This window comes from Dermochelys coriacea, chromosome 2 (assembly GCF_009764565.3).
Source record: "Dermochelys coriacea isolate rDerCor1 chromosome 2, rDerCor1.pri.v4, whole genome shotgun sequence".
Taxonomy (NCBI): Eukaryota; Metazoa; Chordata; order Testudines; family Dermochelyidae; genus Dermochelys; species Dermochelys coriacea.
The window spans coordinates 190,453,702-190,479,916 of NC_050069.1; the positions used below are offsets into that span (position 1 = coordinate 190,453,702).

The 26,215-nt window shown below is 40.6% G+C and overlaps 1 protein-coding gene across 15 annotated transcripts in view; it reads right to left on the reverse strand.

Annotated features, from left to right (window-relative positions):
- FYCO1 (FYVE and coiled-coil domain autophagy adaptor 1) overlaps positions 1 to 26,215 on the reverse strand; it is an 81,383-nt gene that overhangs the window by 53,206 nt on the left and 1,962 nt on the right. For 6 of the 15 annotated variants that reach the window (XR_006279268.1, XR_006279267.1, XR_006279265.1 and 3 more), the window contains 7 exons: positions 19,507 to 19,660; positions 16,739 to 16,924; positions 9,496 to 9,602; positions 6,580 to 6,705; positions 3,591 to 3,697; positions 2,033 to 2,176; positions 444 to 537 (listed from right to left, as the gene is read on the reverse strand). Coding sequence is in view for 11 of the 15 variants with exons in the window: in XM_043508891.1 (XP_043364826.1) it covers positions 444 to 537; positions 2,033 to 2,176; positions 3,591 to 3,697; positions 6,580 to 6,705; positions 9,496 to 9,602; positions 16,739 to 16,796 (636 nt within the window). In the remaining 4 variants the exon portion in view is untranslated. Of the gene's footprint in view, positions 1 to 443; positions 538 to 2,032; positions 2,177 to 3,590; positions 3,698 to 6,579; positions 6,706 to 9,495; positions 9,603 to 16,738; positions 16,925 to 19,506; positions 19,661 to 26,215 lie in introns of those variants that run through there. The other 9 variants (XM_038389757.2, XM_043508892.1, XM_043508889.1 and 6 more) reach the window with 8 other exon arrangements.

Genomic DNA, 26,215 nt, shown 5'->3' on the forward strand with positions numbered 1-26,215 from the left:
GACCTGCTGCCTGGCCTATTGAATCAGGCTCACTCTGTCAGGACTATACTGGGAGTTCAGTGCACTCTCCACAGGGTCGTGGGTGGAGATCTCCTGGATAGGAGCTCCCCTTATGGTGTCAGGAATCGCTCCAGCAATTTCCTACTCAGGGGGATCTCTCCTGCCAGCTGCCTGCAGTTTCCTTCTTTTTAAAGGCTTCCTTCCTACCACCCTTGACTGACAGGAACAGATGGGTGGGTACACAGGGCCTCTCTGGCACCTTCCTCATCAGTGTGTGGTCTATCCCATCACACATGGGGGGACAATTCTCCTTTATATTTATTGTAGGTTTTTTGTAGTTTCCGACTAAAGTCACAAGGTGTTATACAGCTCCCAGGCCTAAAGATCTTTGGTGTTAAGGAAATATGGCCTGCATTGCATGCACTTCTTTGTCATTCAATTACCTGCAAATAGTTGCTCACTAAACTACTTATGCTTGAACTGCGACTTGGCGGTTTCCACAAATATGCTGAAGAGCCATGTGAGGACAATGTCCTCCTGTAGACCGCAAGAAAAAACAAAAAAGAAATCTTTTAATAATGGCTAAGCGTGCAAACACACATAATTGTCTGCTCTGACTTTATGGATTCTTTTAGTTATAACCACTGGATATGGCAATGTACTACTGGCTAGCATGCATGGGGCCTGATTCAACATTCATTGAAATCAATGGGAAGACTCCTACAGACTCAGTGGAACTGGATCAACCCCTACATGCAGGATTACCTCTTTCAAGCAGAAGCAGGCCTGCTGAAACAGGTATGTGTCATAAGTTCTCTTACTGCTCAAATGAAAAAAGAAAAGGAGTACTTGTGGCACCTTAGAGACTAACAAATTTATTAGAGCACAAGCTTTCGTGAGCTACAGTTCACTGCATCCAATGAAGTGAGCTGTAGCTCACGAAAGCTTATGCTCTAATAAATTTGTTAGTCTCTAAGGTGCCAAAAGTACTCCTTTTCTTTTTGCGAATACAGACTAACACGGCTGCTACTCTGAAACCTGCTCAAATGAAAGAGATTCATGCTTAGTACAGCTGGTATGGAATGCAGCTTTTGGAGAAGAGGGACCCAAGTTAACTTCTTATCGTCATTGTGAAGATGTGAACAGACCCTGGGGGGTCTGAGCTGATGCCCACTGAAGTCAGTGAAAGGACTCTCAGATTTGAATGAGCATCAGATCGGCCCCTGGAGTTCAGCCCAGTAATGACCATGAAGTCCAGGTTGGCTGCAGAGATGTTACAAGGTGAAGGCTTATGCCTCCTTTTTACGCTTAAATAGGAAAGTTGCAGAAGTTTCTGCAAGTCGCCAGAGGTGAAAATAAGCTGGTATGCCCGGTACAGTGTACCAGCAAGAGCCGGTGTGCCGTACCAGGACCGGCTTTCCCAGATGGCAATTTAAAGCCCTGGGGTAGTGGTGGCGGGGCTCCGGAAGGGATTTAAAGGGCCAGCGGCTGCAGCCCCGGAGTCCTTTAAATCCCTGACAGAGCCTGGCCGCCGCTACCCCAGGGCTTGGGCAGCAGGGCTCAAGCAGGGATTTAAAGGGCTCGGGGCTCCAGCAGCCGCTACCACAGCAGAGCCCCAGGCCCTTTAAAGCTCTGCCAGAGCCCAGGGGTAGCGGTGGCAGCCGGAAGCCCCCAGGGCTCCTCAGTGATTTAAAGGGCCCCGGGTTCCGCTGTGGTAGCTAGAGCCCTGGGCCCTTTAAATCGCCCCTGAGCCCTGGGGCTCCCAGCCGCCTCAGCAGCTGGTAGCTAGGGGGTAATTTAAAGGGCCTGGGACTCCCTGCCACCACTACCGCAGCTGGAGCCCCGGATCCTTTAAATCAAGATTTACAGGGCCCAGGGATTTAAGGCCCTGCCTCTTCTGGTTGAGGCTACGCCCCATGCTCAGGACTCCAGCGTACCGGTAAGTCCTTTAACGTACTTTCACCCCTGCTAGTCACAGAATGTGTGTTATGGCTCTAACTGTATCGAAAACAGTAAAGTTTTACTACATTACCTGGCAAATGTTGGCCAAGCAGCATCTAAGTCATGCCCTCTTGACGCCAAGTCAAACTGAACTTCAGTTAACTCATAGAGTTGACCCACAATGTCAGAACTCATTTTAGACTTCAGAAATGGACTTCTTGCATAGTACCAGTCACTAAAAGAAGAACCAAATGGCATGGAGTAATAAATAAAAGGGGAGCGCCTGCAACATTCTCAAGAAAATGAAACTTTATTTGTTACTTCCCAGAAAATTTACCAGGATCCACTGCAAATGCAATCAACATCAATCAGATTCCCTGCCCCCCACAAAACCTCTTTGTTGGGAGTGAGGGCAGCTCCTCGTGGCAGTAGGAGCTAATGAAGCTTATGGATTCCTCCTATGGAGAAACCCTGCACAAAACATTTTTACTCTGGGCTTTGGCAGGCAACTGGAGAGGGTGATGGATTTGCCATATAATGGATAATCACATGGTACTCTATAAACTGACATTTATGTTTTGAATGCGAGTAAATTGAATGCTCATGATAACAAGTGATTGGTAGCAGCAATCAGAATTAGATACATTGAAAAGGAAGATTAAAAACTGAAAGCTTTTCAGTGAAAGCTCTATGAATATCCATCCTGACTTGCTAAACTCTTGCTATTCCAGTCTTTGGTTTTTCTTGACCAGAAAGACAACAACATGTTACACTGCACCTCACTGTGTGATTCTTAGTGATGTACAGAATTATCATTTGGGGCTCTGTCCACTACCTCCAAATTCATTTCCACATATGATTTTAGCTACATCTGAACCCAGATGTCCAGCACTTATAAAGATTAAAAAAAATGTGTAAGTACCATGCACAAAACACCATATAGTTTTTAAAGGTTCCAGGTACAAAGTACTTTGCTTTATAATGAACTAGAGGTTCAAAAATCCCTTTGTAGAGTCCCCCAAGTTATAGATGCTAAACTCTAATGTTTATCATTACTTTGCTCTGGACAACAAGTATGGAAAAGCAGAAAACTTGGACAGAAAAACAAGTCCTAGTGCAAGTGGTTGTGTTTTAAATTTCAATGACTGTCTGTCTTTTATAAAAGTGCCATATTTACAGCCCTGAAGGCTACAATACTCTACCTTCCGAAATTATAAGAAGGGACAGCAGCAAAGCAAGCTTCCCCAGACTACCCTGCTATTTTGTCTTGGTGCTCTAAAAGATGAAAGGATAGTTTAGTTTCAATGCCCATTTGCTCCTTGACCCCCTACTGAGAGTACTAACAAAGGTGCAGACTAGGACCAGTTGTAATGGCAGTTTGCAATATTGACTCTGATCTAAGAGGAACTGGACTTGGACCAGTAACACATTTCATATTCAGTTGAACAACTGTCAATATTTACTTTCCTAAGATGGGTATGAAACAGTGACCTAAATTACACCGGCTTTATACCCTATTATCAGTCCTCTGAGCCAACCACATGGAAGGTTTTCCATTTATTTCACGTGGCGCTGAATCAGTCCCATGTTTCACTGTTTGTTCGTCTCCAGATCTCTCTCATGCATCACTACAGTACCTTTGCATTTACCTTGTTACTTTGGTATTCATAAAACATTGTTGCAAGGTGTCTGCCAGCCTTTGGTGTACTAAGGAATAACGTATAAATGCTCTTCCTTTACCAAGAGATGTTCTCAGCTGGGAAAAACAAGCCACAGGAAGATAACCTTTAAGCACCAATTATAAACATCTATAAATGGCACACTGACAAGCGAGCTATTAATGTTTCTATGAACATATGCCGAAAACATGTATAGCAATTGGGCTCCAGGAAACAATATTAGCGGTGATCCTGAGAGAGACCCTCCCTAATTATCTTAACAGCAGAGTTCGCTCCTCTGACTTCTGCGGTTTCATTTCAAGAACACAATCTGACAAACATATTACCTGAAACAGCTGACTGATTTTTTTTTAAATCATAAACCGCAAATAAACAAAATTATTTTAAAAAATCATTCCATCTACAAATTTCTGTGGCTCCATAGAAAGTGAAACAGGAAATTTCCGTCACAGTCAAACCATAACAACTACATGAAGCTGCGTTTATTATGAAATTAAAGAACATGAAACATAGATTTGAATGCTGAAACTTAAGGACGTCTGTAATACTCTGTATCTCGTGGGAACACCATACACCCCCATGTTCATCTTTATAAAATGATTGTGTGGTATCCAATGCGACGTTTATCATGTTGGGTGTCTTCGGAAGGCTCATGATGCACTGAGCAGAGTTGTTATAGTATTTGTTACAGTAACGTTATAGTAAGGTTATAGGTTATAATTTCATGTATATAGTGTGACAAAGCTCTGTCCTTGCCTCTGTGGGTCCTGCGTTTCCTGGCGGATTTCGCTAGCCTCAGAGGCTCACTGTGAGCCTCCACGTAACCATTCTTTCTCTAGAGACAAGGGTCACAGTCTAGCTCCCAGAGGCTGGCTCCCAGAGTCAAGGATTGGAGTGACCTAGCAGATCACTGGTCCAGATAACACCAGAGGGGAATGTCACAACGTCTTACATAGTTTTTAAAAAAGGACAGAAATCTTAAGGCAGACAAGAAAGATTTTGGTATCTGGTGGATAGAGAGTTGACAGAATTTATAACTAGTTATGTCTCTGCTGTCAAACCAAAATTCAAGTACAAGTACCATAGGAATGGAAATAGTAATGCATCAGATGAGCTCATTGGAGGAAGCTCTTGCCTGGCTATACAAATGGAGGTGGAAGGTTTCTGGTGTCTCTGCCCCTACAACCATGTGCAGCCAAACAAGATGCATTGGAATATGGTGTTTATCTAGCTGTACAATATAAATGCACTGGAATTTTCATTGAAAGAACCAAAGGGAAGATGATGGATTTGGAGCTGAAAGAGGGGTTGGGGAAATGTTTCATACCCCAAAGTTATGAGAGAAAGCTGGGTGGGGAGAGGGGGTTCCCCTGAAACCAAACCAAAGCCCGAAGGAAGGGTATGAAGAGAAAGAAGTGGGGAACATAAGGGCTAGCTATGCTAGGGGCAGCCATGCTAGTCTCATGGCTGGCTCTCTGATCATGCAGAGAAGTTGCATGATGACAGCAGTCAAGGATGCTGTTGGGAAGTTCTGACAGAATAGATGAAAACATCTTTATCAACAAGTGCAGCCTGGGAATAAAATAGCCTAGTCAAAATCAAAACAAGGTATCAGGACAACAATCAGCATAACCAACAACAGTGCTCCTCTTACCCACCGGGAAAGTCCTTATGCAAGTGATTTAAATTTACTCTAAGATTCAAAGGATCAATGTTAAAAACTTCTTGCAGTGCTTACCTCATTGACTAATAGATTTAGAGATTAAGGTTTGCTACTCTGTTGATATTGGAGTTAGGTTTTATTACTGTATTACTTACTAACATCTACTTTGCTTAGCCCAATACAAACCATTTCACTTTGAGTCCTTTCATGTCAACTCACGTCAAGCGATAACAATAATCTTAATCCTCAACAGTCACATGGTATTTTATATCTCCAACGCACCGTGCAAGCATTAAGTGAGTAGAGACATAAAACCAAATTCTCTACTCAGTTTCAGAGTAGCAGCCGTGTTAGTCTGTATTCACGGCTGCTACTCTGAAACCTGTCATTATGCAAGGCACTGAATTTAGCCGTATAGAGTGGAAATCTGTCAACTTCATGAAAAAACTCATACAGATACAGACAGACATCATCTTCCTCTCCAAATACCTGTGTCTGTTTTTTCCACCAAATGCATCCAATGAAGTGAGCTGTATCTCACGAAAGCTTATGCTCTAATAAATTTGTTAGTCTCTAAGGTCTCTACTCAGTGACTCCCATTCAACCCTATTGATCTACAGGAAGGTGACAAGAATGGTAAAACTTTACTACTATTTCCTCTTGCATTCGATCAAATCCTGCCCTCAGGGAACCTGTGCACATGAGGACAGGAATTGCCCCCTTGATTTCATTTCCGCTGTATCCCCATTGTTAAATCGTAGGCATTAACCCTAAACAAAGACCTTGCCCACCATTCATCAAATGTTTTCTTTTTTTAGTGTATCTGAAAACACATAAGAACATAAGAATGGCCCTACTGGGTCAGATCAAAGGTCCATCTAGCCCAGTATCCTGTCTTCCAACAGTGGCCAGTGCCAGGTGCCCCAGAGGAAACGAACAGAACAGGTAATCATCAAGTGATCCATCCCCTGTTGCTCATTCCCAGCTTCTGGCAAACAAAGGCTATGGACACCATTCCTGCTCAATGTAATTTAAAATAATTCAGGGCTCGACTGAGGTCAATGGGACTACACCTGCAACGAAGAGTACACCAGCATGCATAAGGATTGTGTAATCTAGCCCTAAGAAATGTGATGAACAATAGGCGTCACTTATCTTTTCGTTTTACATTCTGCAAAGACAGAAAAAAAGTCCCATTCCTTCTCCTACTTTTCTTTTGAGTTCTGTAGCTCTCCCAATTGGCATGCAGAAACATGAACTGCCTATTGTGATGATTAATCAGTCTGCTTTACTCACCTCTGAAATAGACTTAACAAAGCGGATCCCATCATTAGCTCCTTTGACTTTAGCCAGACAGTCGCAGAAGTAATCCCAGTAGTCTTTTCTGTTCCCCAGCAGTGTGGTCTTTTCTTTCTGGTCAAACTTCAAAAGGAAGAAACACTTAGAAAAATTTAAGACACTGAAACACAGAGTTATTCTATGTTTCTCTCCCACTGATATTCACATTCACAGCTATTAATTTTAATTAACAAGAGGTGTGTGCACATCAAAAAAGGGAATAGACATCATTCTAGATCAATACAATTTGATGAATTTAAATGCTGCTCTACAGTTCAAAAGACAAATTTAAATTAGGGCTGTCAAATCACTAAAAAATTAATCATGAGATACAAAAATAAATGTGATTAATTGCAATTATAATCCCACTATTAAATAATAATAGAATACCATTTATTTAAATATTTTTGGATATTCTCTACATTTTCAAATATACTGATTTAAATTACAACACAGAATACAAAGTGTACAGTTCTCTGGAATGGTGGTCAAAGCATGGAGGGGCAAATGAATATTTAGCATATCTGGCAAGTAAATACCTTGCAATGCCGGCTATAAAAATGCCATGTGAATGCCTGTTCTCACTTTCAGGTGAGATTGTAAATAAGAAGCAGGCAGAATTATCTCCTGTAAATGTATACAAACTTGTTTGTCTTAGCAATTGGCTGAAGAAGAAGTAGGACTGAGTGGATTTGTAGAATCTAAAGGTTTTCATTATTTTGTTTTTGAGTGCAGTTATGTAACAAAAAAAAAATCTACATTTGTAAGTTGCACTTCCAAGATATTGCATACAGTACCTGTATGAAGTGAATTGAAAAATACTATTTATTTTGTCTTTTTTACAGTGCAAATATTTGCAATAAAAATAATAATATAAAGTTAGCACTGTACACTTTGTATTTTGTGCCATAACTGAAATCAATATATTTGAAAATGTAGAAAAACATAAAAAAAAATGTATAATAAATTTCTATTGGTATTCTATTATTGTTTAACAGTGTGATTAACATGGCAATTAATCGCAATTAATTTTTTTAATCGAGTTAATTTGTTTTGAGTTAATCGCTCGAGTTAACTGCAACTGACAGCCCTAATTTAAATAATCAGCTAAATTAAAGAATAGCCATTCAAATCTATTCAGAACTCATAAACTGATCATGGGATTTACAGCATCTCCAATATTAATACAGTACACAAATTTAGGTCAATACATTGAAGATAAGGTACTGAAAAACAGGTACATAAATCCATACAGCTTACAATGAACTCAGCATAGATCACAAAATGCTTTACAAAAAGTGGGTCTGCAGTATTATCCACATTTTACAGACCAATTGAGGAACAGACTAGTTCAGTGACTTTTTTGAAGACAGAGTGAGCCATTTACAGAATCATGAAATGAATCCAAATCTCATGGAGTGGAGAACTGTGAGCCAATGACTCATAAAATGACTAAGCAGACTGGAGTATAGTTGTAGCTGTGTCGACCCCAGGATATTAGAGAGACAAGATGGGTGAGGTAATATCTTTTATTGGACCAACTTCTGTTGGTGAGAGAGACAAGCTTTCAAGCCACACAGAGCTCTTCAGCATGTCCCTCTCACCAACAGAAATTGGTCCAGTAAGAGATATTACCTCACCCACCTTGTCTCTCTAACCAGAATGAAGATATTCACAGCAAAGTAACTTTTCCTTTTTACTTGGTTTTTGATCAAGGATTAAAAAGCCAGACATTTCAATTAAAAAACCCTACTCTTTGTATTATATTTTCGATGTTATAAAACTATTTTTTATAGCAAAGTCATGTTTTTGCTTGTAAAAACCTATATATTATACAGGTAATTATATTTATGAAATAATTATTTTTTCTCTTAAAACATGTCTTCGTTCTTATTACCAAAGAGCTTCTGTGATAATCTAAAATGGCATGTTTCAAAGTCAAGTTATAAAAGCTCCTCATACAATGCAAAATTCCTTGTGTTCTCAAAAGCAACCTACTAGTTATGATACATTGCTTTTTCACATAAGCATATTTACTTTCTATTATAATAGGTGCAATAAGTATTGATGCACAGGAACCCAACAACTAAAAGGAAAGAGGTCTGTACTGTACTGAGTTAGAATACATTCTGATTTTTTAATTAATAGCTAGATTCATGACTAAACCTTAAAGGTAAGAGAACCATACAGATGAAGGAAAGTCCAGTTCTCCCATATTATTAGGGCTCTATTAAATCATGGCCATGAAAAACACATCACAGACCGGGAAATCTAGTCTTTTGTGTACTTTTTACCCTGTACTATACAGATTTCACACGGAGACCAGCATTTCTCAAACTGAAGGTCCCAATCCAAAAGGGGACCACAGGGTGGGGGGTGCAAGGTTATTATAGAGAGGTTGCAGTATTGACACCATTACTTCTGCGCTGCCTTTAGAGCTGGGTGGCCAGAGAGCGGTGGCTGTTAGCCGGGCACCCGGCTCTGAATGCAGCGCCTCACCCACAGCAGTGCAGAAGTAAGGGTGGCAATACCATACCATGCCATCCTAACTTCTGCGCTGCTGTTGACGGTGGCTCTGCCTTCAGAACTGGGCTCCCGGACAGCAGCTGATGCTCTCCAGCCAGTCAGCTCTGAAGGCAGCGCCACTACCAGCAGTAGTGCAGAAGTAAGGGTGGCAATACCACAACCCCCTCCAATAATTTAGTGACCCCCACAACCCCTTTTGGGTCAGGACCCCTACAGTTACAACACCAGGAAATTTCAGATTTAAATATCTGAAATAATGAAATTTATGATTTTTTAAATCCTGTGACTATAAAATTAACCAAAATGGATGGTGAATTGGTGGGTCCTACATATGACTGTGTCACTTACCTGTAAAAGGTACTCAAGCTTGTAGGAAAACTTTTGCAAGTTGATGCTGTCATCGGTGATTGGTTCCCCTCCTTCTCTAAATTCTTTGCTTAACTCTGTCACAGCATCTTTAAAACAAGACACCAGAATAAGTGACTAAAGATAAATGATGTTTGGGGTTGAATACACAAACATTTTGAAATAAATAAATGGGGTGTCTCTCTTTACATCGTGTGTATTCACTTTTTCAGCCAGAGTGTTTTAGGGGATGTCTACACTACAAACTGAAGTTGACCTATGTTAGGTCAATTTACACCTGCGATGGCTGATGTCCACACCACCCACCTTCGATCGGGGATGTGTGTCCTCATCGACTGAAGAGGGGCAGTGTGGGGGAATGAGAGCCAGGGCTCTCAGCTCTGCAAAGCTCCCCGCTGGGAGCCCATCTGCTCCCCTGGGCTTCACGCCTCCCCGCCAGGAACAAGAGGTACCCCCCCAAGCTTCTCACCTCCCTGCTCTCCACCAGGAGCAAGGGGCAGCTTCTCGGCTCGGCTGAGCAGGGATCTGGGATGGGGAGCAGCCGGGCTCTAGCTTGAGCCCACCGCCACCCCAGGCTTTCTTGTCAACTTGGAGCCAAAAGGTGTCTACAGAGACACTGCGTAGCCATAACTACACTAACATAAGCCCTATGCCTCTCATGGAGGTAGAGTTATGTCGGTGTAGTAGGGCACTAAGGCTATGTTACACTACTGTGGTAAGTCGACCTACTCTACACAACTCCAGCTATGTGAATAACCATAGGTTGAGTTACCCGGGGTCTACACCGTGGGGAGTAGACAGCAGAAACTCTCCCGTCAACTTACCTTACTCTTCTCATCAGAGGTAGAGTATAGGGGTCGACTGGACAGCGATCAGCTGTCGATTTGGCAGGTCTTCACTAGACCTGCTAAATTGACTGCTGGTCGATCAATCTCAGAGCGTCAATCCTGGCTGTAAGGTAGATGTAGCCTTACATCGGCGGGAGCAAGGCTGTTGTGTGTACACTGACATAATTAGGTCAAGATAAGCTGCCTTACGTCAACCTAACTCTGTTAAGTAGACCAAGCCTTAATGACTGTGCAGGATCTTGCTGATAGACTCATAGTCCCAGGGTGTGCAAAACAAAAATCTACAGTTTACGTTGTGTCCATTTGTTATATTGTTTTAATTTGTTTCTACCCTGCTAGAAATAACTATATTGTAAACCCCTACTCCCTAGAAACTCATAGCACTGGAGCAAACCAACTGTGAAATTTTGAAGAGCCCCACCAGTATTTCTCCCGTTGCTTTTATTAGAGAAAAGAGAAAAAATATTGTTTCAGTTTGTATATACATCTCCTTGCATGGGACAATGGGAATTCTGATTCAACAGGATGGAGAGTGTAAGCTGCTGAAGAGGATCAGCAGATTCACTAACATAAGAACTGTCTTTCACTCAGGATATTTACCTCCTCAATGTTTTATTCTGGAAGTTTCAGAGTGTGCTGGCTACAATACACAAATGAAAATAAATAGGCTAATCCTGTAATAATTAGGTATGGAACTCTGCTGTCTCCAAGTGGACTCTGCCATCTCAAAGGGCTATCCTTCTGAGTAGCACCATAAATTGCTGATTTTACAGGTTTCTATATTCCCTCTCAGTGCCTAACTGGGCTTTAGGTCTCTAGCTCTAGTAATAAAGGAGAGCTAAACAAATACTCAATTTGTCGGTGTGGGGGCCAAACCAAACCAATAATAAAAAAATTCAGTTTGTTTTGAACCAAAACTGATATTTTTGAGATTTTCTTCACCAAAAGTAAAATGAAGGGGAAAAAAGTTTTAGATAACAATTCCCTGAAATGAAAAACTAGAATGAAACAAAAATGTTTTTGTTTGGTTTCATTTCATTTTTGGGGTGTTTTTTGATCCAAAATTTAATTAAATTTGATCCAAAATTATTCCATTTTTGTTTCGGGCAGTTTTTATCCTTTTTATTGTTTTTTAGATTTTTTTTTAAAAAATAAAGATAGCTAAATTTCAAAATGTAATGTTTCAAAATGAAAAGTTAAAATGCTTCTTTTCAAAATGGATTTTCTTTTGGGGGAAAAAATATTCCATTTTTTTCTGCTGAAATTATTTGCCAAATTCATAGTTTGTGAATAGTTTCAGTGCCTGAAAAAAAAGCCACTTTTTGGTAAATTTGCTATTCACTGAATTTTTTTTTGCCCAGCTTTATTAATTACTACATGAAATACAAGGAGAGAACAAAATCCCTTCTTATTGGAACTCAAGTGGGGTCTCTATACTGTGTCAGAGAGAGTCAGAGTCCCAGCTCATGGCTTTGCCTTGTCTTTCCTATGAGGCATGAACCCAAAGCCTGGACCATTTGTGGTCATTATGGATCCCTCACACTTTTCTCAAGTGGAAAAGTCTTAATCATAGAAATATAGGGCTGGAAGGGACCCCGAGAAGTCAACAAGTCCAACCCTCTGCACCGAGACAGGACCATGTAAAGCTAGACTATCCCCGACAGGTGTTTGTCCAACCTCTTCTTAAAAACCTCCAGTGATGGGGATTCCACAACCTACCTTGGAAGCCTGTTCCAGAACTTAACTCCCTTTATAGTTAAAAAGTTTTTCCTAATATCTAATCTAAATCTCCCTTGCTGGAGATTAAGCCCATGGCTTCTTGTCCTACCTTCAGTGGACATAGTGAACAATTAATTGATCATCATCCTTATTATAACAGCCTTTAACATATTTGAAGACTGGTATTAAGCCCCCCTCAAGCTTCTTTTCTCAAGACTAAACATGCCCAGTTTTTTAATCTTTCCTCATGTGGCAGGTTTTCTAAACCTTTTATCATTTTTGTTGCTGGACTCTCTCCAATTTGTCCACCTCTTTTCTAAAGTGTGGCACCCAGAGTTGGACACTCCAGTACTCCAGCTGAGGTCTCATTAGTGCCAAGGAGAACAGGACAATTATTTCCTGTATCTTACATATAACACCCCAGAATGATATTAGTCATTTTTGCAGCTGCATCACATTGTCATCTCTTATTCAATTTGTGATCCCCTATAACCTCCAGATCCTTTTCAGCAGAACCACCATCCAACCAGTTATTCCTCATTTTGTAGTTGTGCATTTGATTTTTCCTTCTTAAGTGAAGTACTCTTTACTTATCTTCATTGAATTTCATCATGTTGAATTCAGAACTTCAAAATTTGTCAAGGTCGTTTTGAATACTAACCATGTCCTCCAAAGTGCTTGCAATCCCTCCAGATTAGGTGCTCATCTTCAGATTTTATAAGCATACCCTCCACTCCGTTAACCAAGTCATTAATGAAAATATTAATTACTACTGGACCCAGGACTGACCCCTACGGGACACTACTAGATATATCCTCCCAGTTTGACAGTGAGCCATAGATAACTACTCTTTGAGTATGGTCTTTCAATCAGTTGTGTACCCACCATATAGTAATTTCCTCTAGACCACATTTCCCTAGTTTGTTTATGAGAATGACATGTGGGACTGTGTCAAAAGCCTTACTAAAATCAAGATATATGACATCTACTGCTTCCTCCCTGTCCACTAAGCCAGTAACCCTGGCAAAGAAGGAAATTAGGTTGATTTGGAATGCTGGCTATTCCTTATAACCTTATTATCATCCACGTGCTTACAAATTGATTGTTTAACAATCTGTTCCAGTATTTTTCCGGGTATTGAAGTTAGACTGACTGATCTATAATTCCCTGGGTCCTCTTTGTTAATGACAGATACTGTGGTTGCCATTTTCCAGTCTTCTAGGAACTTACCAGTCCTCCAGGATTTCTTGAAGATAATTGTTAACAGTTCCAACATTGCTTCAGCTAGTTCCTTAAGTACCCTAGGATGAATGTCATCAGGCCCTGCCAACTTGAATACTTTTAACTTATTTAAATATTCTTTAATCTGTTCTTCCCCTATTTTGGCTTGCGTTCCTTATCCCTTGTTAATATTAATTGTATTTAGTATTGGGTCACCATTAACCTTTCTAGTGAAGTCTGAAGGAAAATTAAGGCCTTAAACATTTCAGCTTTCTTGATGTCATCAGTTAGTGGCTCTCCTTCCACACTAAGTGAAGGATCTACACTTGCCTTTGTCTTTCTCTTGCTCCCAATGTATTTATAGAACCTCATCTTTTTGCCTTTTCTGTCCCTTGCTAGGTGTAAATCATTTTGCGCCTTAGTCTTTCTGATTTTGTTGCTACACATGAGTGCTATTCTTTTGTACTCCTCCTTAGCAATTGGTTCATGTTTCCACTTTTTGTAGGATTCAGTTTTGATTTTCAGGTCATTAAAGAGCTCCTGATAGAGCCATATTGGCCTCTTACCATTCTTCCTATCTTTCCTTCTGTCATAAATATACAGGGAAGAATAACTACATTTCTGTATACAGTGCTATAAAATCCCTCCCGGCCAGAGGCAACATCCTGTTACCTGTAAAGGGTTAAGAAGCTCAGCTAACCTGGCTGGCACCTGACCCAAAGGACCAATAAGGGAACAAGATACTTTCAAATCTTGTGTGGGGAGGAAGAAGGCTTTTGTTTGTGCTCTTTGTTTACGTGTTTGTTCTCTCTTGGGACTGAGAGAGGCCAGACAGAAATCCATCTTCTCTAACTCATCCTAATCCAAGTCTCCAATATTGCAACCAGTATAGGTAAACCCGGGAAGGCGGATTAGTTTATCTTTTGTTTTATGTGAATTTTCCCTGTGTTAAGAGCGAGGTTTATTCCTATTTTCTGTAACTTTAAGGTTTTGCCCAGAGGGGGATCCTCTGTGTTTTGAATCTGAATACTCTGTAAAGTATTTTCCATTTCTGATTTTACAGAGGTGATTCTTTAACCTTTTCTTTAATTAAAATTCTTCTTTTAAGAACCTGATTGATTTTTCATTGTTCTTAAGATCCAAGGGTTTGGGTCTATGTTCACCTGTACAAATTGGTGAGGATTCTTACCAAGCCTTCCCCAGGAGAAGGGGTGTAAGGCTTGGGGGGGATATTTTGGGGAAAGATGTCTCCAAGTGGTCTCTTTCCCTGTTCTTTGTTTAAAACGCTTGGTGGTGGCAGCATACTGTTCAAGGACAAGGCAAAGTTTGTACTTTGCGGAAGTTTTTAACCTAAGCTGGTAAGAATAAGCTTAGGGGGTCTTTCATGCGAGTCCCCACATCTGTACCCTAGAGTTCAGAGTGGGGAAGGAATCCTGACACCTTCGCATCAGGATAGTTTGCAGTTGTGCCTTGAATACTGTCTCTTTGAGAAATTACAAGCTCATTTGAACTTCTTTTTCCCTTAATTTTCTTCCCATAGGACCTCACCTATCAGTTCTCTCAGTTTGTTAAAGTCTGCTTTTTTGAACTCCATTGTTTTTATTCTGCTGCTCTCATGCCTTCTTTTCTTAAGAATCATGAAATCTATCATTTCATGATCACTTTCACCCAAATTGCCTTCCACCTTCAGATTCGCTACCAATTCCTCCCAGTAGTTCAGAATCAATTTAAAATGGCTGTTCCCTGGGTTACTTCCTCCACTTTCTGGAACAAAAAAGTTGTCTCCAATACATTTCAAGAACTTTAAAGTCCAGACAGCATAATGCCATCTTCCCTACCTAAATCTCCTCCTGTAGTTTATTAAATCTGTTAAAAGCCTTTGCCTTTCTCCCCTCACCAATTTATATTTTTAATCTGAAAAATAAAGGGGGAGGGGAAAAGGATTATTTGGAGAAGGAAGCAATAACAGGTGTAAGGAATGGCTCTAATATATCATGTCCTATTCCCCTTGAGTTGTCAAAAACAACAGTGGTTGAAGATGCTCATTTTAATGATATAAATAAATAAAACAAAGATTAAATTTCACCTCCGTTGCAGCTGTTGCCCATTTTAACAGTCACACACAGACAAAAGGCAATACAGTTCTTTGCCCTTATATCGCACTTCCTGTTTTAGGAGCCAGTCTGGTAGATCAAGGGTTCTCAAACTGTGGGTCAGGACCCCAAGGTGGATTGCAACCCCAATTTAATGGAGTCGCCAAGGCTGGTATTAGACTTTCTGGGGCCTAAGCCCAACGGCGTCAGCTCTGTGTGGCGGGGCTCAGGTTACAGGTCCCCCTCCTGGGGCTGAAGCCTTGGGCTTTGGCTGTGCCCGCCCCCATCCAGGGCGATGGAGATCTGCCTTCGGCTTTGGCCTTCCCTGCCAGGGCAGCAGGGCTCGGATTTTGGCCCCCTCGGCACAGGGCAGTGGGGCTCTGGTCCCCTCTTCTGGGGTCATGTAGTAATTTTTGTTGTCAAAAGGGGGTCGCAGTGCAATGAAGTTTGAGAACCCCTGTGTTAGATGAACATTAACAAATTAAGGCTTAACAACCTCTGCGAGGTACGCAAGTGTCCTCATTTTTTCAGATGAGGAAACCGAGGTGCAGGAATACTGGCCACTGATTTAAGGTGCTTCAGTTTTTGAAAGCCAAACTTGGGCTTATTGTGGGTCCTTGGTACTTATGAAACATAGGCCTAGAGGTGGGCATCCAAAACCACTAATGAGTTTTGAACATTTTGGCCTATGTGCCTTCCTCAAGGCTATGCAGGGAATCTGTGGCAAAACTGGAAAAAGAACAACAGTCTCCTAACTAATCTGTGCCTTAACCGTAAAACCATCCTTCCTGGATCTTCTTCCTTATGCCCATATTTGATTACCAAGGATAAATCCTCACTCATCCTCTTTCCTGTTCTTCCCCTCCCATGGAAGGGGAAGAACTCTCATCACTGTTTGAAGCACAGTACTGTGAACAGGGTACTTGTCTTAGTGAACAATGAATGACCCATCGTGTGCATTAAAAAAAAATAGTAAAAAGAAATTAGAGCCGATTGTCCTCACTCTGACACTGCATTTATTTACAGCCGTTTAGCTCTGTTGACTTCAGTGACGTTACTCCTGACTTTTGAGTGAAAGAATCCAACGCACTGTTTACAGAAAGAGTAGATCCTAACCAGAGAGAATTTTTTCTTCTTTGTAAAACAGACATAATTTAAGATCCTACAAAAAAAGGCGTAGTAAACTTTATGTAACAGTTGAAATCAGAGTCACATCTATACAGAACAGTACAATTTCCTGTTACAATGCCATACACAAATATCAGACAAACACTCCCCCTGTTCAATTAAAACATGAGGAATGCAGCCCAGCCTACAGAATTAATCTGCCAACAGGCACCATACCTTGCAAATCTCTGATAATCCTCTGTAGCTGGCTTTCTCCACTAGTTGCTGCCATCATGAAAACCAAAGGAGGTGCAAGCCCACACCGTTAAACTTTTCACCCAGCTGGACAAAAAAAAGCAGAATTCACATCCTTGATGACCATTCAGTTGGAAGAGATTAGTTTCCTTTGTGGCATCTGCAATTCTGAAAGAAGAAAATCTATTTATATATAATCTGGTACAAACAGCACACATACACATGTGCGCGTGCAGACACACACACTCACTTACTTAACTGCAGAGCTTTGGCTTTTTAAATCACATTTAATAGAGTTTCCATAGTGAGGTTTGTTTCCTAATAATCCTGTACTACTATTTTCTTTTTAATTTAACCTTCCCCGTCTCCCCTTTTCAAATTTAGCAAAATCAATTTTGACAAATTTTCATTTCCCCATTGGAGCTATGACACAAGCTAGTTTCACTGTCTAGTCCAAGCTAGGATTCTATATAGTTAATCCTTTGATCCTGAGTAAAGTTCTGATAACGCGAGAGCTTCCCGACAGGAGCTCTATGCAGTACCTTTTCTATATGGAACACACTACAGTGTTACAAGCACATTTCCTTCACTCCAGAAAGCAGCAACCTTACTAGCCAGAGTACCAAGAACGAACCTTAGTGTCCTAGAATGAGTATGGTCTGATTGTCTCCTCTGGGATCGGCAGATATTCCCATTCTGATATGGTCAATTCATTGTTTTACTTGAGTCATAAACCTCCAGATTATTTTCAAAACAGCCTGGTCTCCTCCCTCTTCTTACTATTCACAGTTTCCAGTACCACATTATTTTAAGATATGTTATAGCATTCCTGGCTAGTACACTACTATAGTTAGGGCCTACGAGGGGTTCCTATTCAGTTTTCTGCTCCAGTCACAACGGCAAGTTAATTCATAATAAATAATAATAATAGACAACCTTTGAGTAGCACTTCTCATTCACAGATTTCAAAATATTTTATAAAGATGGATAAACATTCAGAGCCAAATTTTCAAGTGCTCGATGCTCAGAATTGGGGGCAAATTTTCAAAAGAGCTCAGCTCCCATTGAGGCACCTAATAAGGGGCAGATTTTCAAAAGCTCTGGGCACCCAGCAGGTCCTGTTGTGACACTTCTGGTCAGATTTTGAAAAGAGCTCAACACTCAAAATGCTGAGTCTGTTGAAAATCTGGCCCCACTTGTATATGTTTTAATACAAATATAACCGTTGGGTTATTTTATGTAACTGCGATGATCACAGTCTTTTCAAGCACTGGTGTGAGAAGATTAAATAGCTGCATACATCTCTTCCATTCTTTATAGAACTATATAGACATACTCCAGTGGGTTTTGGGGAGAGACCAGATGAGCCATAGAGGTTACACTTTAAAACTTATTTCAGAGTAGCAGCCGTGTTATTCTGTATTCGCAAAAAGAAAAGGAGTACTTGTGGCACCTTAGAGACTAACAAATTTATTAGAGCATAAGCTTTCATGAGCTACAGCTCACGAAAGCTTATGCTCTAATAAATTTGTTAGTCTCTAAGGTGCCACAAGTACTCCTTTTCTTTTTAAACTTAAGTGCCCATGTGCTGCTTTGCTCTGTACATGTCACAACCAAGTCCTTGGCCTTTTTGACACAAAGTAAAGGTAATTAAAATAAACCTTAGCAAAGAAAGTGACAAATAAATAAAAGGCTAAAATTGTTCTCTCATGTGCACGACTCTTAATACCCAAATTTAAATTAAAACAACAAAGAAGAGCAATGATTATAGGTCACTTAGAGTTTAGTTGCACAGTAGCTATGGAAATTCACAGTATATTTTTTATGGAAAAACCACGCTCTGAAGACAGCTCCTTTATTCCCCTTCTCCCCAAATACCTCCACAAAAGATCAATGACATGATAGTTAGCTATATAAATTATACAGGAGGTACTGCTTTCATTACATAATACTGTTAAACCCCTTGGACAAAATTCATTGCTAGAGTATCCACTGAGGTGTCTTAGGCTAACATTATTACATAGTCTATGCTTTGGCCATAGAACAGCACAGGAGCAGGGGTACCTTGCCCCACATTCCTTGCCAATATTATATGACCTTTAAGTATTCAACACCTGGTTATGATACCACACTGTATGGAAACAATGGGTAACTGAAAATACTCTAGGGCCCAATCCTACAACCCTTACTGCTGTAGTCCCATTGATTTTTAAAGGTACTGCCCCCTTGAATAAAGTGAGCAAGGTTCGTCCCATAATAGAAGACAGGGACCACTAATTGCAAAGCGCGCTTTTGGAGGGTGACACAAGAAATCTAGTGACTGTTGCATAAATACACTAACAGCAGGCATGCATGAGTGAGCTACTAGAAATGCAGAAGAGTCACTGACCAGAAATCTCACTGCAATACTGAAGAATTAAAAAAACTTTTGACATTCTATAACCTTCAGGAAGACTTTAATACTTTTTTTAAAAGTTAAATATTTACGCTGACACTACAAGAAGCATACACTACAAGAAACATATTTCTGATATCCTGCCTCAGTTTGTATAGTATCATGACTAGTACCTTACTGGCTCATTTAGCTGCTATACTCACAAAAACTAATGACTGGTGTGTGCTGTGATTAAGAATTTGAGAATATATAGAGAGTAACATGATCCCTTTCACAGAAACATTTAAAAGGCCATTGTGCTTTATCATCACATCTTCTTGAACAAAGTTATAAACCTATGTGAGAAAATACCTACCCTCAATAGGGCACATTCTGAATGGAGGCAGCCTTAAGTCTGAGTGTTAATGAAGAATTCCCAGAGCCTTAAAGTGTGGTTCCACTCTGAGAAGTGAAATCTACCTTCTTACTGAACAAATCTTCTCCCACCATATGTCAGTCACTTGTATCTGCTAATCACAGTTATAAAAATAAGTTTTCAGTACATTTCATGCCGGTTTAATATTTCACAGGCAAACCTGCTATGAGACTGTGAGCTGAAAACCATTCTGGATTTTGCATACATCCTCCCCGTCCTGCCCTCTTATTTTAGGGCTCAGGTAGTATCACTGTCATAAATATAAAGGGAAGGGTAACCACTTTTCTGTATACAGTGCTATAAAATCCCTTGGCCAGAGGCAAAATCCTTTCACCTGTAAAGGGATAAGAAGCTAAGGTAACCTTCTGGCACCTGAACCAAAATGGCCCATGAGGGGACAAGATTCTTTCAAATCTGGAGGGGGGTGGGGGACAAAGGGTCTGTCTGTCTGTGCGATGCTTTTGCCGGGAACAGATCAGGAATGTAAGCCTTACAACTCCTGTAAAGTTAGTAAGTAATCTAGCTAGAAAATGCGTTAGATTTTCTTTTGTTTAATGGCTTGTAAAATAAACTGTGCTGGAGGGAATGTATATTCCTGTTTTTGTGTCTTTTTGTAATTTAAGGTTTTGCCTAGAGGGATTCTCTATGTTTTGAATCTGATTACCCTGTAAGGTATTTACCATCCTGATTTTACAGAGGTGATTCTTTTACCTTTTCTTTAATTAAAATTCTTCTTTTAAGAACCTGATTGATTTTTCATTGTTCTTAAGATCCAAGGGTTTGGGTCTGTGTTCACCTGTACCAATTGGTGAGGATATTATTATCAAGCCTTCCCCAGGAAAGAGAGTGTAGGGCTTGGGGGGATATTTTGGGGAAAGACGTCTCCAAGTGGTCTCTTTCCCTGTTCTTTGTTTAAAACGCTTGGTGGTGGCACCATACTGTTCAAGGACAAGGCAAAGTTTGTACCTTGGTGAAGTTTTAACCTAAGCTGGTAAGAATAAGCTTAGAGGGTCTTTCATGCAGGTCCCCACATCTGTACCCTGGAGTTCAGAGTGGGGAAGGAACCTTGACAATCACTTATTTTATTTAAAAAGAAAAAAAGATTTTGTAGGAAAATTGAATTACACAAAAATCATGGCAAGCAAAATACCATAGCACAGGGATGGACAACCTGTGACCCTGGAGCGGCCAACCTGTGACCCTGGAGCCACACATGGCTCTTCAGAACTTAATATGCGGCTCCTTGTATAGGCACTAATTCCGGGGCTGGAGCTACAGGCGCCAACTTTCCAATGTGCCGGGGGGAGGGGTGCTCACTGCTCAACCCCCTGCTCTGCCTCAGGCCCTGCCCCCACTCCACCCCTTTCCGCCCCATCCCCTGAGCCTGCTATGCCCTCGTTCCTCCCCCTCCGAGCCTCCTGCACGCCACGAAACAGCTGATTGGGAGGGAGGGGGAGGCACTGATCGGCAGGGCTGCCGGTGGGCGAGAGGCACTGGGAGTAGGGATGGGCTGACGTATTACTATGGCTCTTTGGCAATGTACATTGGTAAATTTTGGCTCCTTCTCAGGCTCAGGTTGCCCACCCCTGCCAAAGGATCTCAACACATGGTAACCAGATGAAGTATGCAAAAGTATAATTGTTATATAAAATCTTGGTAGAGGAATAGTAAGGTAATACCTTAGAACACTTTACATCTATTCTATTGGCCAGGATCTTGCATTCCAGGGAGAGCAGACACTTTGCAGAATAAGAAAACCACACAATGAAATGATATTGTATAAACAATGAGTCGTCCTTGTGGCACCTTAGAGACTAACACATGTATTTGGGCATAAGCTTTCGTAGGCTAAAACCCACTTCATCAGATGCTTGGAGTGGAAAACACAGTAGCAGGTACATATACAGAGTACATGAAAAGATGGGAGTTGCCATACCACGTGTGGGGTCAGTGCTAATGAGACAATTCAATTAACAGTAGAATACCAAGGGAGGAAAAATTACTTTTGTAGTGGTAATGAGGATGGCTCATTTTAAACAGTTGACAAGAAGATGTGAGTAACAGTAGGAGGAAACTAGTTTTTGTAATGTCCCATCTGCTCCCAGTCTTTATTCAGGCCTAATTTGATGGTGTCCAGTTCGCAAATTAATTCTGCAGTTTCTCATTGGAGTCTGTTTGTGAATTTTTTTTTGTTGAAGAATTGCCACTTTTAAGTCTGTTATTGAGTGACCAGAGAGATTGGCCAAACTGGACAGTCTCTACACAAAAGAATAAATGGACACAAACCTGACACCAGGAATTATAATTAATTAATTAAAAAACCAATTGGAGAACACTTCAATCTCCCTGATACCACATGAATGGATCTACTGCAGCATGAGTGCTGTGTCTCAGCAAGATCAATGAGATTTTGCATAATATCTAACCATGCACCCATCCACAATATACATTTTGCCATTTTAAATGTTCAAATATAAAAATTTATGTAAACTAGCTAATGTGCCTGCACAGAAGACTGGGGTTTTTTTCCCACGTAACTTGAGGATTTTTTGTTTTTAAACAAAATATAAGGTACAACTGATTCAATAAGAATTACATGACACATACTCTATATACTCTATATAAGCCAATTTTTTAACACTCAGTGGGGGAGTAAAGTGGCAGGAAGGGCATGTGAAGCATAGAAAAAAAATGAACCCATTTTTACTCTGCAATACTGGAACAAACAGGCCTGACACTCAAACTAAGACGCAAGTTAAAAGCTCTCCAATCAAAAAACAAACAGAACAGGGTCGATGCACTATAAGGATGCTGCCATGATTTGGGGGTGCAGTGTTTTGCCCATAATGCTCTTCGCACCAACAATGCTGAGATGTAATGACCACTTCACGCAAATGGGGAGCCAGAGATGGACGTGTGCTTATCTCACAAGGAGAGCACTAAGAAAAGGAGTACGTGTGGCACCTTAGAGACTAACAAATTTATTAGAGCATTTATTTATTTATTAGTCTCTAAGGTGCCACACGTACTCCTTTTCTTTTTGCGAATACAGACTAACACGGCTGCTACTCTGAAAAAAGGAGAGCACTGTTTCATAGGAGATATCACTATGAGAGAGATTGCACACTTGAGGAAGTAGTCAGTTAAAAGAGAAGAAGGCTCCTTTGCTGAAAGAAAATACAGTGATATCACTCTTAGCATACTTATCTGACCTTGTCTCTTCTGAGATGCCACCCGTTACTCTACAAATGATAGAACCTCAACACCTTATTCATCCACTTCTCTAGCCACCGTCTCTACACCTTTTTCTACACCACCCCCTTTGCATGGAAGCCTTCCAGAGCTGCTGCGCAAGGCCCTTTTCTTCTCCTCATCCCTCCTTCAGACCCACGTCTACCTGCATGTCAAGTCAAAGACATTTACCTACAAAAAAATTTTTTCTTTATACTTCCATGTGCGCAAACCTTTGCCGAGTAACTACGTAATCTCATTGCTGGAAAACCTGCTCTTCCTCCCTTTTCTTCCGGCATGTGTTCTGACACCTCCTTCATTGAGTCATGTCTGAAATCAGCTTGCAAGCTCCCAAAGGAGGTGCGATTCCCTGCACAAGTGGATGTGCACATGCTAGCTCTGCTCGAGCTGCTAAAAATACCAGTGTGGCCACAGCAACACAGACGGAGGCTCAGGCTAGTCACCTGAGTATATATCCAGAGGGTCGAGCAGGCAGCCAGAGCCACTGCCCATGCCACTGCAGCCACATGGCTATTTTTAGCACACTAGCTTGAGCAGAGCTAGCATGTGTCTATCTATCCGTGCTGGGAATCACACATCCCAGCTGCTGTGTAGATATACCCCAAGGCAGGAACCACATCCCTGGAGCTATGCTAGTGATGGAGGCAATAAAGATAAAGAAAGTATACAGCCTACATTTTTAATGATTTGGGGTGCCCAACCTGAAACATATTAAAGGGGACTGATTTCCAGAGGGCGGAAATCACCTCATCACCTTCTGAAAAATCAGGCCTCTTTTAGGTGTGTAAAGTTGGGCTTCAAAAAAATGGAGATACCCAAAATCATTAGTCACTTCTGAGATTTTGGGCCTATTCTCTTGTGTGAGGAACCTCACATACTTTTGGATATTTTAATACAACATAATAAGTGCTAATAAATATTAATATCCATTGCCTCTATTTAGGAGAACTGTCCTTATTATGTTTTTTACCCAAATATATCCTCTGTCCACATGCTGTCCACCGAAAATCTCTTGCGATCCAGTGAATTTCAGTGGTACTAAAAGGGGGTGGGGGTATCCCTATTTACAGTTTTCAAATATTGGCAGATGAGCTCTTAGAAATGTCAGCATGCAGCCTTACATCACCTATACCACCAGGATTATGGCAGCAGGCAGGACATTATGGGTCCTCGCTCTTACGCTATACAAAACTCCCCATGGAATCAGCACCAAACAATAGTGAAAATATTACAGATTTGGACCCTGCATGTGGAAACCATTGCAGAGTATGAGTGGGTCAGGTAAAAGGCAGTTGAATTAAATCAAGAACGGACAGATATGCAGAGAAAACCAGAACTGTTCCCACTGAGTGAATCATGCCATCACAAGGACTAGGGGATGAGCACCCCTCATGTTCTTCTTTCACCTCTCCACAGCTCCATCGGTTTGTGGTGATGCCCCAGGAAGTACTGACTGAGTTCTACCATAGTACCCTGTTTTACAGTAGAGGGCCTATTTTGGCCCTCCATTTTGTTTGTTTGGGTTGCAAAATGAAGAACTTTAAAAAGCAATTTGGCTATGGGATATCTACAAGCACGATCCTTTTTGAACAGACAGACACATACATAACAGAAGCCTGTATTAAGCCAGCCTGATCCTGTTGTTCAATGTGATACTAATCCAGTTTGTCAGCTGTCAAAAGGGAAGTTGCTTTTGGTAAACTAAGCAGGCTCGATTGCTGCCGCTGCAGCATGGCATTGCATATTGCTGCAAAGTGCAAGGGATAAGTGACGTTACTGTGGTGCTTATACACTGCAGTGACTGGCATTCTATAAGTATCTTAGATTAGACAGATGGCAACCACAGCATATAGCAATGGCTGAAAAGATTAAATCAAAGACTATAAGATGCAAGATAAGATTGTGGGTGCAGCAAAAACTTGCAAAAACTGTTCCAGCTGAACAAATCATATTAGAGACACTCATTTAGCAACCAAATTTTAGACTTCAGAGTAGCACCCGTGTTAGTCTGTATCCACAAAAAGAACAGGAGTATTTGTGGCACCTTAGAGCTTAACAAATTTATTAGAGCATAAGCTTTTGTGGGCTACATCCCACTTCAAACACCCCCCTGTCCTGAGTTTTGCTATTCCTTTTTTTGTTATATTTTGAAAAAAATGTTGTGATTTAAATTATTCATCTGCAGGTTTTGCAACCTAAAAACAGCTGAGTTAGTGCATGAGACCCTAAAAATAAAACTGACTACTAACAAAAGTGGAACTGCAAGAACTAGTATATTTTCATTGTCCAAGAAAGGAGAAATGTAAAGTAAATAATAGTGAAAATTACATTGGATTTGAAAAAATTCTCTCTGTTTTAATCAATTAAAGAGTTAATTATATCAATTAATTGATAAAGGCTAGGAGGGTCATAAAATTTTACCCAACAATGTCCCCTTAAAAAGATGCTGTCAGCTAAACAATCTAATAAAAAAAATTACTCAAGTTAAAAGTAGTTTTAGGTACTACCTTACCCTGGAGTCCACCTAGCAAATTCTGTAGTTTTACCATCACATTTGCTTGCATTTTTAACAGACTTCTCTCCTGAGTTGCTGTGCTAGGCCCTGATCCTGAATATACTTCTGTATGCGAGTAAGACTTTACACTATGGGCCAGATTCCCATTTACATTAAGGCCTCTTTATACACCTCTCAGGCAATGTAAATGTATTACACCCACTTTAAGGCCACTTTACACTGTCAGAATGGTTTATAAAGGGGCTTCTGTATAAAGAAGATTCAGGTTTCATGGCTAACTGACTAGAGGAAAATGTGAAATCTACCATACATTCAGTGCTGTCACATGCATAAAGTAAATCAACTGAAACGTCTGAAATATGTTTTTTCTCTAATCTTTTTTCAGTCATAGTAATCTTACTTTTTAAGAACAGTAATTTTTTTTCATAACAGAACTATGATTTTTTTTAAGTGAAGGTGCCCCTTTAAGGATCTCTGGAAAACTGCAAGAAGGACATCTTGTACACAGCAATACATTTGTGTAATTAAACATTGTTCTTAAATCTGTTAAAATATAAATGCCCCCTTCAAGAGAGTTTATCTTCTCTGCTGCATATTCCATTTATGTAGATTCAAAACTAAAAAACATGCCTACAGTACAATTCACCAGGACCTGTGATGTTATATGGACAACATAAACTCAATTTTTGTGCACTGAAAGTTAATCACAGTCTGTGGTGGTGAAGTGACGGGTAGGATCAGAGTTGAAAAACTCAAGTATCCACTCTTTGTGCTCCTGAATTAGAAAAGTAGGGCCCAATACTTCAGATTTATACCAGTTTGAAAGGAGTAACTCCAAGATAGTCAATGGAGCCTGTTCAAACAGTGTGAGAGGAGAAAAGT